This window comes from Colletotrichum tamarilloi (genome assembly GCF_030869305.1).
Source record: "Colletotrichum tamarilloi strain Tom-12 chromosome Unknown Scaffold_5.1, whole genome shotgun sequence".
Taxonomy (NCBI): Eukaryota; Fungi; Ascomycota; class Sordariomycetes; order Glomerellales; family Glomerellaceae; genus Colletotrichum; species Colletotrichum tamarilloi.
In genome coordinates, this window is record NW_026849388.1 from 1011132 (window position 1) to 1026339 (window position 15208).

General features: G+C 53.6%; 5 protein-coding genes across 5 annotated transcripts; 2 read left to right on the top strand and 3 right to left on the bottom strand.

Moving 5' to 3' along the window:
- Window positions 1-1213: 1213 nt before the first annotated feature.
- Window positions 1214-3484, top strand: CTAM01_02447 (major facilitator superfamily transporter; the record flags this gene model as incomplete). Its single annotated transcript, XM_060518485.1, has 7 exons — window positions 1214-1525; window positions 1584-1620; window positions 1682-2029; window positions 2087-2662; window positions 2720-2911; window positions 2974-3239; window positions 3305-3484. The coding sequence occupies 7 exons, from the start codon at window positions 1214-1216 to the stop codon at window positions 3482-3484; spliced, it is 1911 nt and encodes a 636-aa protein (XP_060387118.1).
- A 755-nt stretch (window positions 3485-4239) lies between these two features.
- Window positions 4240-5376, top strand: CTAM01_02448 (uncharacterized protein; the record flags this gene model as incomplete). The annotated part of the gene is made up of 1 exon (XM_060518486.1): window positions 4240-5376. One exon carries the CDS (start codon window positions 4240-4242, stop codon window positions 5374-5376), a length of 1137 nt encoding a protein of 378 aa, XP_060387119.1.
- Window positions 5377-5657: 281 nt separating this feature from the next.
- Window positions 5658-6712, bottom strand: CTAM01_02449 (uncharacterized protein; the record flags this gene model as incomplete). Its single annotated transcript, XM_060518487.1, has 2 exons — window positions 5658-6274; window positions 6355-6712. The coding sequence occupies 2 exons, from the start codon at window positions 6710-6712 to the stop codon at window positions 5658-5660; spliced, it is 975 nt and encodes a 324-aa protein (XP_060387120.1).
- Window positions 6713-7236: 524 nt separating this feature from the next.
- Window positions 7237-10746, bottom strand: CTAM01_02450 (DNA-directed RNA polymerase III subunit RPC2; the record flags this gene model as incomplete). Its single annotated transcript, XM_060518488.1, has 2 exons — window positions 7237-10456; window positions 10511-10746. 2 exons carry the CDS (start codon window positions 10744-10746, stop codon window positions 7237-7239), a joined length of 3456 nt encoding a protein of 1151 aa, XP_060387121.1.
- Window positions 10747-13381: 2635 nt separating this feature from the next.
- CTAM01_02451 (uncharacterized protein) lies at window positions 13382-13696 on the bottom strand (the record flags this gene model as incomplete). The annotated part of the gene is made up of 1 exon (XM_060518489.1): window positions 13382-13696. The coding sequence occupies one exon, from the start codon at window positions 13694-13696 to the stop codon at window positions 13382-13384; it is 315 nt and encodes a 104-aa protein (XP_060387122.1).
- Between the last annotated feature and the right edge of the window lie 1512 nt (window positions 13697-15208).

The window sequence follows — 15208 nt, forward strand, 5'->3', positions numbered from 1 at the left end:
AGCCCGCTTAGGGTGTTTATATCCCTTTTGGGAATTCGATTCGAGCGGCACGATGGTTAGGTATCCGACCGTGCGGATAAGTTGGTTATGGTCAATCCGTACTACGTGCCTAACGAGCGGGAATGACTGAGGATGACATACTGCAGGTGTCTCATTGTTTTTTCTTCCCTCCCATGCATCATAAATGCGACTAGTCGCGATTTGGTTGAATCCACGAGCTGAGTGTGTGTGTCGTGGGGCTTGGGTGAGTGGGAAGAAGTAGAAATTCGTAAAGGTGATCCAGAAAGATCCAAAGGATCGGAACCATCTCCACAACCCTCGCACTCGCCTAATTCTTGGCTTTCCCTCTTGTGGATACGTGCATGCTGGAAACACCTTATCGATTGGCCCGGTCGCATCGATAAGGTATAGGTAGGGCTGCCTTGGCCCGCCTTGGCAAGAGCTTGTCCTCTACTCCCGGCCTGCCGCTGTCTGCCATCTTCCAACGACGCCCGGCAACCGCGAATGGTCTACCTTAAGGTACCTTGGTCTTCCAAGGTTCCTGATGGTCCCTTACTCCTTAGTCTCATGCGCGTACAACGGGAACGATGAGCCGCACCCCATTCCATCAGTATGATCGCAAAAGCGCCAATCATCGACTACCATAGGTGCTTAGATACCTGGTCATCGTCGTCGTCGTCGTCTTCTATGGGCTATGCATTTGGCGTCTACCTGCTTTCGTTCCCTGCAGGTGATGTGTGGGTCATGAAGCCCAAGTTTCGTCTATCTCTGTACTACTTTTGCTGCGGAAGAGAGAACATCTCGGCGAGCGTTTTGAGAAGATCCACGGGCTGCCTCCATCGCTGTCTGCATTCGCACTCGTCTAAACGGATTGAGGGTTCGTCTGACCCAGCCTCCACGGAAGCCCATTCCGGTCTGGTTATTCTGTATTAACCCCTGTCTCAGAGTGAACTACCCATGATGTATCTGGGTGTCAAGTAGACTGTCGCTGGCGAGAAGTTATAACACACCTCCGCCCCCCCCGATCAAGTTTATGTAGAGTCGATATTCAACCAAGCATTTTGTTCCTACCCCTGACTCATCGACTTCGAATCTACCAGACACCATCATAACAACTACAAGAGTATATACTCAGACAAGCAGCATTAGACAACGACTCCTCCACTGAAAGAGACATCAACAACCCGTCTTACCCCTGAGAGGCAACTTCGACATGGTTTTCATCTACTTGGGGAAGAAGGCCTACCGGGCCATGAAGGGTTCGGGCAAAACGCAAACGACACCAGCCACAGAGTCAACAGCAACAGAAGGATCAACAAGCGAGAACATAACCTACCAGGACAAGAACAACCAAACCCCCTTAGAAAGAACTTCGAGTACACCGACTTGCGGTCACCAATTCGATCCGGCCTCTGGGCCCTGCCCAACATGCAAGTCTGAGCGCAAGGCCCAGCTCAAGTACAGAGTCAAGATCTTTGCTGGCCTAGTACTCCCCTTTGTAGTCCAAGCCTTGGACGTGACAATCGTAAGTCTGACCTCGTTAGAGCCGCGAAACATGTAACACAGCTGACAAGATCCAAAAGGTCGCTAGTGCCTTGCCCTGGATTGCAGCCGACTTCCGTAAGCCCCTGACTCCATATGCCCATCTTCACCACCGCTTACATGTCTAACAATCGCGCAGATGAGACTCGCCAACTCAACTGGATCATCGCAGCCTTCAACCTCACATCGGCCGCATTCATCCCATTCTGGGGCCAGATCGCCGACATCTTTGGACGGCACGTCTCGATACAGACTTGTTTGGTGCTGATGCTCATTGGCAGCGCGCTGTGTACCGGCGCCCCGACAGATGCCTTCCCCGTCCTCCTGCTCGGCCGCGGCTTCCAAGGCCTGGCGTGTGCTGGCCTCAATGTCCTCGTCCGCATCGTCATCGCCGACAAGGTGACCCTGCGCGAGAACGCCAAGAACTGGGCAATCTTCTCCTTCTTGGGAGGTGTGTTGGGATGGGGTCTGGGCCCTGTCCTGGGAGGTGAGCCACTCCAGACACTGTATTGTCATTGAGGTATAAAGACTAACAGACGGCCAGGATACATCACGAGCGGTTCTTCTTGGCGATGGTGCTTCGGCATCAACCTGCCCATCGCCTTCGTCAGCATGTTCATCCTCTACTTCGTCCTGCGTTCCGAACTCCTCGGGCCGCAACCCATTCCCCAGCTCGACGAGACGACCGAGACGGGCCGGCGAACAACCTTCAAAAAGCGTCTGCAGACAATCGACATCGGAGGCCAGCTCCTCTTCCTCTTTGGCTTCGGTCTCCTGGTCCTCGGCTTGACGTGGGCCGGTGCCACATACTCGTGGACTAGCCCCGCCGTTCTTGTGACGCTCATCCTGGGCGTTGTGATCAGCATCCTGTTCATCGTCTGGGAGTACCACATGTCCCCAGGCAAGGCACTGGCCCGCCGCTTCCCGTGGCAAAAGGCCATGATTCCCTGGGAGTTGGTTCGTAACAGGGATATCGGCCTCTTGTTCTACACCTCTTTCGCGACGGGCATGGCCATGTACTCTGTACTGTACTTTTGCAACATCTACTTCACAATGGTGAAGCTTTGGTCGGCAGACCAGTCTGGCGTACAGCTGCTGTACTTTACTCCAGGCTTGGCAGGTAAGTTTTCCCAAATGGTATATGACCAAACAGGTTGCTGACGAGTGAATCTTGCAGTTGGTGTCTACGCCTCAGCTTTCATGTGCAACGGCTGGCCGCGCAAGACGTTTCCGCCCATCTTTCTCGGATCGATCCTCGAAATGCTCGGCATCGGCTTGTTGGCGTGGGCACTTTGGACAGAACACAACCCAACAGTATACGGGATGATGGCTCTCACTGGTGTCGGAACCGGTCTTCGTATTATGCCCGGTAAGTGTTCCTCTCTTCATAATCCCTCTTATCATGAGAAGTGAGACTAATCCTCAGCCTAGTCCCTCTTCACGGTGTCGGCTACTTCCCCAAGAAGATCGCAGCCGTCATTTCTCTCATGGCAGTCGCCTACCCCTTTGGCGGAACGTTGGGCCTGACCATCATGACGACCGTCTTCAACAACGCTTCCGGCATCGGTGAAGACTCGCCCCTGAGAGACTTTGAGGCCCTCAGCCGTCTGCCGGCGGCCACGCAGCAACAGATTACCCACGACGCCAAGATGGGCGTCGTCTGGGCGTTTGTCGCCATCTGTCCTTTTATGGTCCTCGTAGGTCATGCCCCAATATTCGAGAAAGCTTTCTTTCATTATAAAGCTAATACAACGTCTTCCAGTGCACGATATCGGCTTCGCTTCTTGGCAATGTCTATATTAGCAAAGTCGAGGAGGGCAAGGATGAAAGGCAGAACGAAATCTACGAGGGCGTGTATTTGCTTAGCTATTTCCGCAAGGGAGGCAATGCCAAGAATCTCAGAAGGGAGCATTTGTCGGGCGGGGAGTCGACTTTGGAGTAGGCTGATAATGATTTGCATGAGCTGAACTATGAAACTGTTTATTGATTGTATTTGATCATTTTCTACAGATTACGGGGAGTGGTTCTTCGATAAATTAGACTTGCAGCGTCATGATTAATTACTCCAATATGTTTGTAGCAAGATTGAAATGAAGGTAAGATTGAGAAGGTTTATGAAATATATAAAACAATGTTTGCCAAAGCATCAAAGCACTTCTGTTTTAGGGTCTCCCATCTACATCTCGCATCAATGAATTGACAACACTTGACGTCGGACAGTGGCGAAGAGAAACAAGGAAAAGCCAACCATTCCTTTCATCGAGAACGAAAAACCTGCTGGCTTCGTCAAGTCTGGGTGCGGCGAATGTCAATCTGATTCGCTGCGCAACGCCGAGGCGAGGTGGCCAAGTTGGCCCGATTAGGAAAGTGGGCTGTGTGTTTTGTGGTGCGGTCGCGAAGCTCCGGCGGCCGGATCCTCTCCGCAACCTCACCTACACCTCATCACACTTCTAGCATCGTCTCTCACCGTCTTTATGAGAGAAGTGCGTTTCTTCGTATTCGGAACTGGACGCTCACCTTCATCAGGTAGATTGGCCGGAGGACTCATCCCCTTCACTCACAAGTCTCACTAGAGTGGGCCAAATCATCCCATCAAACTTGTTATCTCACATCCATCAAGCTTGCATTCATCAAGGCGTCGCATACACACATAAACCCGAATCTTCTTTCATCTTAATTCTCACCCTCACCACCAAAATGGACATCAATCAATTTCCCACAACAGACACAATATCCAGCCCGCCTCCGGCCTTACAGGACGAAGAAGCCCACCTAAAAGCACGCACCTCGGACTCCAAATTCTGGCTCGACTTCTCCCTCTTCGACGACGGCCTTGAAGCCCCACGCGCGGAGTCTCTCACGGCCCTTTCGCACTTTCACCGCTTTCCGGACCTGCCGCCGGAGATCCGCCTCAAGATATGGTCTTACCTCATCGCCCCCCGCGTCGTGACGGCCTGCTGCTTCGAGCGCGATGCTAGGCTGCCTGCCCGGCGTGAGGCGTTTGCGAAACGTTCTCTCGCCGCACCCTGTTTCCCCTCCTCCTCCGCATATTCTCCCACGAATACAATGTTAGATTGTAGCCTAATAAGAGAAGAAACACCGGGAGGGGTGACGACAGGGGAGGGAACGACAGGAGGAGGAACAACAGGAGAGTGTACGACAGGAGGAACAATGGAAAGAGAAGCACCAGAGACAGAGACCAAAGAAGAACAAGACACACGGATCTTCAACCCAACATGCCCCCTCATCCTCCTCATCAGCCGCGAATCCCGCGCCCTCGGCCTAAAACACTACGAACTCGCCTTCGGCTGGCGCATCTCGGCCCTCCTGTCCGACACCCCCATTGCCCGGCCCCCGCGCGTCTGGTTCAACTTCGCCCTCGACGCCCTCTACCTCGTCGGCGAGCTCGAGGCCTACGACCAGTACGGCTTCAACAGCCCCATGGTGTATTTCCTGCGCAAGGAGGACACGAGGCGCGTGCGGCACGTCGCCTGCGCGTTTGAGGAGCTGCATTACCCCGAGCAGGAGTCGGATCAGATCTTTGGGTGCCTATGGCACGTTGTCGATCGGTTCGCGGGCGCGAAGCGGTTGATGGTTGCTGTCACGCCGAGGGACGAGGAGGGGATGAAGGGGTGTCTCATGTTGAGCCCGGACAATATCATGCAGAAGATTTGGAACGGGTGGATTCTGGGGACGACGGTGACGAGCTCTAGTCTGGCGGATACGCAGATTTTGATGGTGAGGGAGGGCGATCTGGCTGATGTTATGGCGTGTCATGCCGAAGAAGACGAGGAGAAGGGGGCCAAGAAATCGGCCGTGACGGTGTGCCCTTAGGAGGGGTCCATTGATACAGAAGTGAATGCTCTTTCTGCGTGGTACGGAAGTTTTTGGAGTTGAAAGGTGAGGGTTATCTTTGAGATTGGTTATACAGCTGTTGTACATATGAATAGAGGAGAGGGTTGCTATGCCGCCCGCCTAAAGACTGGCCTAATGATGAAATTGGTATGTTCCCACAAACATCCGAAACGCCGTTTCCGTTGCGCCATTCCGCCCGAATATCTACAACACCACGGCATTCTGTGAAGCGACCTCCATGCAGTGATGGAAGACCAGACTCACTCCTTGCCCTTGTCGAAACCCTCAAACGCAGGGCTGGGATTGTCTCCCTGCCTCCGCATGCCGCCAAGCAGCCAATCCGTCAGCCCGACGACCTTGGCACCGACACCCTTCTCCCAGTCGCCACCCTCTTGCACCGTTTCGATCGTATGGCTCAATATTTTGCCCTCAGCATCAAACTGGAACACGAAGAGCCCCGTGAACGCTTTGTCCCCGCCGTCTTCCACCTTCACGCCCCCTCCTTCCGACGTCCCAGCGCTAGAGGAAGTAGATGCCGACCCGCCGCCGATCCCTCCGCCATTCTTCTTGCCAGATGCGCACCACCTGACCACGAGCTGCTCCGGGACAGCACCAGGGTGTAACGGCGCAAAATGGAGGGGCTGCTTCGTCACCCGCTCTGAGATGATGGATAGGCGGACGTTCCCGACCAGCGGCAGGCGGTTCCAGGCGATGGGCGAGGTCCAGAGGGCAGCAGTGTAGGCGACGCGGCCGGAGACGGTCGGGAGGTGCGGGTGTGTTGTCGGGAAGAGGTGGAGCGAGATGTTTGGGGCGAGGATCTCTTGCGGGAGCGGAGATTGGAGGACCCGAGGTAGGTGGTCTTGGAGGATGCGAAGGGCTGTTTTAATTGGGATGCTGTTAGCCCTCTAGTTGCGCAACACGCCTCTGACTCGTTCACGTAGGTTGAGAAAGACCTACTTTTGCCCAACTTGGCATTGTTCTCATCGCCTGGCTTCTTGCCGGGGCCGCCGTCGGTGGTGGATAGGGTTGCGTTGGAAGGGTTGAAGTAGCGGTTCTGGGGCTCGACGGCCTTCGTCCTCGCACGCGCCAGGGCGGATGGCGGGGAGGGAATTATCGTCTTTGCCGTAGTTGTGGCAGTAGTCGCAGCGGCCATGGCGGCGGCAGCTACTGTCGCGGCGGGAATCGTGCTCGCGGTGCTCGTTATGCTTGGGGTGGACGCATTTACGGCGGCGGCACTGGACCACAGTTGCGAAGTCAGCGGCGACGTCGTAGCGGCCCGCACGCCGGGCGATGTAGCTAGGCGCAAGGTGGCCATGGATACTGGAGAGCGGCAGTCATAAATTAAAAGAATATCGCGCGAGGAAGAGAGAGCTTTGTGCCGTTGGACGTAGTAGGGAAGAGGAAAAGCACGCAAAGGCGACGGATACAGCAGATGATGTCAGGAACAAGTACGCTGCGGAGGGAAGCGATGGATCAGAATTCGCAGGGGTGAAGCTCTAGCTTCAGAAATCCCATGGTTCAGGTACCTCAAGCTTAGGATGGCCGGGGGTGCGGAGAGGGACCCGCACGCCCGGATGGTGCCCCACTTTGACATCGGTCCAGACGGGAGACGACGTCTAACTGCCAATGAGGATACATGGTACTTGGCAAGGGAAGGTATCTCAAGTATGAAGGTGCCCCAGGGAATTGACCATTCAATTGCTTGTGAACCCTCGATTGATATCTACGTTTCTCGTGTGCTATCTATGCTTTTTAGACCTTACGCCGTCCTTGTCAAAACTCCAATATCCCGGGCTATGCGTGATACACTTCAAGTACTATACACGTCGCGCCATCTCATCATCTCGGGTGAGGGAACTCGTCTGCGAGCTGCAGCCTCACGCCGACGTTCATACTGATGAGCTCCTGCACCAGAAGTTTGGCGGCGTAGGGCATCGTCATCTGTGTAACCTCCCTGGTGCTCTTGCACGTGTGGCAGTAACCCTTGTAACCGAACAAACCGCACTGCTGGCAAATATCAAGCTGCGTTCCGTCGGAACTAATCATGAGACGCTCAAGCAGTAGCTGGGATGCACCGTACGCAATCAAACAATCGCGCTCCATCTCACCCAGACGGAGACCACCATCTCTGGAACGACCTTCTGTGGGTTGGCGGGTAAGGATGGCTCTGGGACCACGAGAACGAGAGTGCATCTTATCTTGCACCATGTGCTTCAGGCGCTGGTAGTAGATGGGTCCGTTGAAGATGTAAGCTTCCAGAGGCTCTCCAGTGATACCCGAAGTGAAGTAGTCTTTGCCTTCCCAGGAGAAACCGTGATCGACCAGGGCAGCGCTCATCTGTTCCAGGGGGTGAGAGCGGAAAGCGTCGCCAAATCCGTAGTCTTTTCGTCCGTCCAGAACCGAAGCCTTGCCAGTCAAGCATTCGAGCAGCTTGCCAACAGTCATACGGGACGGGAAACCGTGAGGGTTCATGATGATATCGGGAACCAGGCCAGTGTCAGAGAACGGTAAATCCTCTTGGTCGACGATGATTCCAACAACACCCTTTTGTCCGTGACGGGACGAGAACTTGTCACCAAGCTCCGGTCTTCTTGTCTGTCGTGTCTGAACCTTGACCACCATCGTTTCTCTCTCCGTGTGGGACACCATCACCTTGTCGATGTATGCGGGGTCCGCAATTCTGTATGAGATGGAGGAATCTCTGAATTCGCTTGGTCCACGATCCATGCCGATACCTGTGGATCCAGTATCGAGAGGTGTTTCCTTCTTGATCATGACCTCGCCAGAATTGACCTTGTAGCCCACAATGGCGAGACCATCGTCGTCCAAGGCCTCGTGCTTGGTCGTCCTGCCGTTTTCGTCGTTGACCGGGTCACCAATGCGTTCGCGTCGGCCGTTGGGGTACTTTTGCAGCTCGGCTGTGTACTTGCGGAATACTTGGCAGCGTCCGAAACCGCGATCACATGATGCCTTATTCAAGACTAACGCGTCCTCAATATCGTAGCCCGAGTACGACATGACAATAACTGTTGCGTTCTGACCAGCGGGGAGTTTATCGTAGTTGACAAGCTGAATTGTCTTTGAGATAACCATTGGTCTTTGCGGATAGACAAGGGTGTAAAGCAGGGTGTCGATACGGTTAAATTGGTTGTATGCGATAGCGCCAATAGCTTGCTTACCCATGGCGCATTGGTAGGTGTTTCGAGGAGATTGGTTGTGGTGAGGGAAGGGAATGAGACCAGCGACTGCGCCAAGAACAGTGAAAGGCTCGATTTCCATGTGTGTAGTAAGAGGGGTAACGTCTTTCTCGTAGAGAGCAACGAGAGTGTCGTTCTCTTCGTTGACGTCAAGATACTCGACAATACCATGAGTTAAAAAATCGTCGAACGTAGCCTTGCCCAGTTGCAAAAGTCTCAGGTGTTCCTCCTTGAGCTTGGGCTTTCCGTTCTTGACAATGATGTAAGGTCGGCAAATACGTCCTTCATCGGTGGCAATGTGGACTGCGTTGAAGTGATTGTTGATATGAATGCTGACGAAGGGAGAAATCCAGCCGCGCCTTCTCATCGTTCTGAACTTACCCGCAAATCGCTTCGGGTATCTGGTCAATGCGAATGGGGTTCCGTTTATGTGAATGACGTACGAAGTCTCGCGGTGCATTTCTCCGCCTGAGAAGTTCCGAATAGGTTCCACACCGGCATCCAGGGTGAAGACCCATCGCTTGACTGGCGCTTCCTCTACGTTGGTTGTGATGTGCGTCATGAGAGCCAAGTTCTTGACCAAACCACAGGCTTCACCTTCGGGTGTATCTGAGGTGCAAAGCATACCCCATTGTGAGGGTTGAAGAGCACGAGGACCGGAGACTTTACGGGTCTTTTCAAACTGCGAGCTGATTCGAGTCATCATACCGAGAGCGCTGATGTAGCTTAGACGACTGAGGACGTGGGTAACACCGGCTCGGTTCATGTTGAAACGCTTGACGGTCCAGTTTCCTGTCTGGATAGCTCGATTGATACCCTGACCAATCATGTTGGCGTGGTTGCTGATCATGTTAACGGCATCAAGAGGAACAGCTCTGTTGTCCTTCTTAAGAACCTTGTCGATGCTGCTCTTGACGTTGCCACAAAATTGCTTGAATAAATCTTCAAAAAGCAGGGAGAGAAGTTGTCCTGCTAACTCGAGTCGCTTGTTTCCGACGAAATCACGGTCGTCAACGAGACTTGGGTCGGCTTGCGCCATCAAGACACGTCGCGTCATGAAAGCCACATAGACAGCCTTGGGATAGAAGTCCAGGCCCTCAATGGGGACGTGGGCGATGATGAGGTTCGCCAAGGCGTCGAGAGCTTCTTCGACGTGGTTTCTTCGGACTTGCGCGGCGAAGGGGACCCTACTTTTGCCCATCTTTACTCTGGCGCCGATATACTCCAAGGCTTGCTGTTGCGTATAGACGCCAACCTTGGTTGCTTCCTCAAATTGAATGAGGAACTCGTCTTGATATTTTCCGTTGTCGCCGGCAACTAGTTGCATGATTTCGTAGTCTGATAGGCCGCCGAGCGCCTTCAGGATGATGACAATGGGGATGCCTTCCACCAAAATGTTGGCAGTGAGAAGAATCCGGTCCTTCTTGAGCGTCACATACGTCTTGGACTTGCGTTCGTGAGTCGAACTGGTGACTGATGCTGTGATGACGCTGTTTTTCTCGTCGGCTTCAACAATGACACGGTTCTTGCTCAGCTGTTCCTGAATGAGGATGACCTTCTCCGTGCCATTGATGATGAAGTAGCCACCGGGATCAAGAGGACACTCATTCATGCGCGACATCTCTGCGTTGTTGGCCCCACCAAGTCTGCAGATGGAACTCTTCAACATGACGGGAAGGCGTCCGAGGGGGACATTCTTCCGAACAATCTTGGACTTGTCGCGAATGTAGGCGATGTCGACCATGATGGGTGCAGCGTAGGTCATGTCGCGCAAACGACACTCCATTGGTGTAACCTCATTCTGAGCTCTGATATCGTTGAAGTCGACGCGACTGGGCCGCTCAACTCTGATATCAGTGAATCTGGCAGGGCGTTAGACAAGCTCATGCAAAATGGTGCAGGGAACGGTGGCTTACTCGAGCCAGAATGAACTATTCACATCGCTTCGAACAATGCGGTTGGCGCGGACAATTTCCTTGATCTCATTTTCGACAAAGAAATTGTACGAGTCAATGTGCTGCTTGACGAGACCCTTCACCTTGAGAAAGGCGGGTAAGAGCTGAAATTTATCCTCCTTGGTCGAGATGGGATCCGTCAGCTTCTTTCCGTTGTAAAAGGGCTCCAAAAGAGCCTCGAAGCCGTCGTCCTGCATGATGGTCACCGTGTTCCGCCTGTGACCATTATGTGTCGTTTGGTATTTGCGGCAACGCGGAGGGAGGGTCTACCGCAGATTTTTGAGATGCAGGCGGTCGAGTCACATCGCGAGTTTGAGGCAAGTGGTGGGCAACAGAAAAGTTTGGCCCCGCGGTGCCGGGTGCTGGCAGCAGCCCCACCTTTGCGCGACCGGGTGTCACTGGTAGTGGTAAGGTATGTAATTCAGAATCTTAGTAAGCATGGTGAACTTGGGACGGCGACGACCTGACCGGGCTGCGCGGGGCACACCTTGGTTGACCTCGGTGAGCCACGCCGAGATGTGTCAGCCCGCCTCACAGCAAAAATGCTCTGCCATGCGTTGTCCACCTTGCCCTGCCTTACCATATTGCTTACTGACTTACCTTGGAGTGCCTTAAGGTTAAGAGACAGACCACACAGTTCATCCCAACCTGCTGATGGACCTAGTTTCCGGACTAAGGTGATTGATGGTGCATCTTGGGTTGAGGCACCCACATGGCATGGTGAAAGGTGATTAGTTTGCAAAGCTTACGGACACACATCCTCATAAGGTGGAATGCCAAGTGGCACGATGACTTTGAAGCAACTTATTGAACCAACGGCTAATCAGGTCGTAGTCATTCCATCTGTGGGTTCGATCTCTGCTAGGCTCTGCGTTGACGGGTGACCAAACCCAGGGCTTTGGGCCCGCCTCGTACGTTGTGCAGCACCGTCAATGTCAGGGACCATTTACACGCATACTGCGTATCCGTACCTCACTCAACGACCCGTACGGATACTTAGGTTTTCAATGCTTGTGCCATGGTCAAAGAAAGTGGATAACAGAATGTGAGCAACTCAGTCAGCGCTTCAGTTTTGGCATCCCAATGAAGCAGCACCGCGCTTGGCTGGAGACACCCAGCCGCGACTGCCTCCAAAGTCCAAAGCCAAGTTGACCAGGGACTCCGGACACTTTCCTCAAGTGGTTGACGAGTGGGGGTTGTGGCCGTTCCAGGTCACCACTTTAGGCTGTGGGAACTTGGGAAGCCACGCCTGAGCAAGGGAGGAGAGAAAGCAGACAGGGCCTGCGGGTGCCTTGTCGTCTGCTGCAGCCCCGCCCTCGGCCATCTTTTCTCTCTACTTCATACTTTACCCCTCTTCGTAACAGACAAAAGCCTCTATTTCAACAGCCTGGGTCTACGGGAGTATGGGCCCTCCGGACACGACCGACTACGTAGCCCTTACACATCCAATCTCAGAAATATGCTGGAACTGCATTATTTCGATATCTTGCTCTGCAACAGCCGTGGTATTCTGATGTTATCCAAAATGAGAAGCAGTTCACGACACCAGGGTTGCTTCTAGGGCCTCGGACAGCAAATCATTTCGCTGCTCCTATCCATTATCATTGTACGGTCTTGTTCTGTCGTCACACCTGCATGGGATCAGAATGCTCCCCGCAGGGTATCCCTTTGCACGACCCGCAGCTGGTGATGCGGCGGCGACGACGGCGTCTGCATGTTGCGTTGGCAGAGGATATACTGCACTTCGTACCTACTGTGGCAAGCCAAGTCGCATCCCATCAACTGCAACTGCCCCTCTTCGACTCCAGATATCGGACCCCGATCGGTTAGGTGGTGAAGCTGCCCCGCGATACAATGAAACGGATACCTACACCTAGCACACGTCCCTCCAGCTTTAGAGCTACAATGAACGCTACTTCCAAGGGCACAATAGTCGATCGAGAGAGAATCAAAAAGCTATCAGTGCTTCGTTTGCCGCTTTCTTACAGTCTCCTGAAACCGTTCTCTGCGGCGTAGTCTAGGCTCTGCCACCGTTACTGTTGACCTGGAAACACACAAAGACGTCGAATCTGGGCGAAGTTTGTCACCTATGATGCAACAGGTCAACCCCGCGAGTCACGACCTGCGGCCCCGAAGATTGCGGCCGATCTAGGGTCCAACCACTCTGTTATCGGACAACCCCTCCTCCTACTGGGGTTTCGCAACACAGAGGAGCCAGAGCCAAGGGCTTTGCCGCCTTTGCCTGATGGGACCTTTCCTCGACCACATGGACCCAGTGCCAGAATGGCAATCGAAAAAAGGGGTGGCGAGGGAATATCCGAACTAGTTGATCGTCGAACCGACTTTCCTCGGGTTAGCGCAGAATATGGCATATGGAAGACCATTCAGAATTCTAGCCCGTCGTCTTTCAACCAGGATCCGTCAACAAGCATCCTGCAAGTGACATGGGACGACAGTCAGAGTCAGAACGTCTTCTGCCATCCTCAAGCCTCCCCCGCCGCCAAGGTACAAAGCCGATACCTGTCGAAGCCTCCTTCAAGGCACCTTCTGACAAGTCACTACCTATGGCCCTGAGCCTGGAGTTTTTTTGTTACTCTCCACGCCAATGCCGCTGCCCACGCCTACTTTGTCGCAGACTCGCAGATAGTCCACTCAATGCGGGCCTTAAAAGTCGGTGTAGAACCGAGCCGCTAGAAGCTTGCGACAGCCCATGCTTGCCGCCCAACAATTCAGTTTTCCTGACTGCTATTTTCGCGATTTTCAAGCCAGGACGGGCCATTCCATGCCTCTCAGGAAACCATCTAGCCGCATTATGACGAAGCACTGGAGCCTCTACCCCGACCATGGATCTTCACAAACCACCCGGCGGCTGGAAGGTGGGAAGATGCAAGTCACTTCGAGACCCTCGCCAGCCCACCTGGCACCAGCAACGGTCCAAGATGCGGCGCCAATATGACAAGGCCTGCCACTTAGGTGCTGCGTCGCCGTGCCCGAATCGCGGGGCACATCACGCATGTTTCTGAATTGTGTGTTCTCGTCCAAAGCGTGCTGAGAATGAGGCTGGAAGCTCCAAGTCCTCCGTACTCCGTACACCTGGCCCTTCTCCTCGTTCGTCTCCCTGCAGGGACAGATGGCCTCGACAACCATACCCAAGCCGCAGCCCTAAAAGACACGCACATGTTGGCTCTTTTTAGGCGAATCGACATGCATCCTGTATGAAGCTGCAAAGCATTCACTCCCTTGTGTGTTCGGAATCTCGAGCGTTGAGAATGCATAGTCTTCTCCCCACATGGAGGTTTTCTTAGTCTTGCTGTGTGAATACAGACTGACAAGCCACGGTTTCGCGCGCCGCCTAGCCAGGCCAGTTTTAGCCAGAGACCCTCAGTTCGGGAAGACCCTGTCTCCCCGCCAGCGGCTTACGAAGAAAAAAAAGAAGAAAAATGTTGTGGAGCTCTTCGGAGCGGCAGAAAAGAAGGGTAGGGATGGACCAGATACTCAGAATCGAGTAATCTTCGGGAGCCCCGTTCAGCGGTTCACCGACCAAGGGTTGCGGTCCATTCGTCAACTGGTGCTCTATATTCGCATTCACACGTTGAAAATCGCCACGGATATCATCAATTTACAAGAAAAACCAACGCCGCAGGATGGACCAATAAGGGCAAAGACCAGCACTTGTCTCAGGCTAAATCTCACCGCAACAAACTCATGAGTTTGGATAGAAACCTTACACTGGAGCCGGCTCATTTGATCCTTCGGAACCTAGAGAGGGTTTCTGATACTGACCAGAATAAGCCTCTGCACTTCTGACGACGTATGTAGACTCTTGGGTGTCAACGGCCAACGGAGCCTCCCTTTGACGAGCGATTTGACGTTTGGACCAGGCACAAAACAGCAGGCCTCGAATACCTTGGATGGCTAAATAAGAGCCGATGCTCTACGTACCCCATGTGCACATCCTATCCTGTTCGTTGGCGAACAGCCCTTGTCTGTCCACTCGGTTCAGTCGATCTTCGACGGCCATGGCACAGACGTGCGATCAGTCCTTTTTTACCTCGACGCAACTCCTCATTCCCAGAACCTGTTGCGAGCAGCAACGTGTACTGTCAATGAAGCTCGCGGACAGCGCAACGTTGTGACAGCTGGCATGAGTATCTAGATCTTTGGCTGCACTCGTTCGATCCGGGGAAAGCACGTCGGTGTCACACAGGGCTATCCAAGTCCCGAAGAGCGATGCAACGCAGGTAGTGCGCGGCACAGACGGTATGCTAGGCTCGCAGACAGAAACAAAGCTACAAATTTGACAGCCCACAGCACAGGCTGCCGCTTCACCGCTCAACGAAGCATGCAGGTCCTTGGTTCGGAGCTTGCTTCGCAGCAAGAGCGAGAGCAAATCATGTACAAGGTGTTTCCCAAAGCCCCAAGCCCTACTTGGCAGATTGGCAATTCGACAAAAGTCAAGCACAGAAATGATACAAGGCGGTGACAGTCAAACCCAAGATGGGGCATCAGCTCAGCGTGAGAACTTGCCGCCACAGACCTGGCAGTCTCTGCAAACTGGGTAATAGGGGATCTCGGGCCTCCTGTCAGACCGAGATAGAGTTTCCGATGCACTGGCAACAGCCATTTCTGTCGTCAACGCTCGCACAACCTTGACAAGCT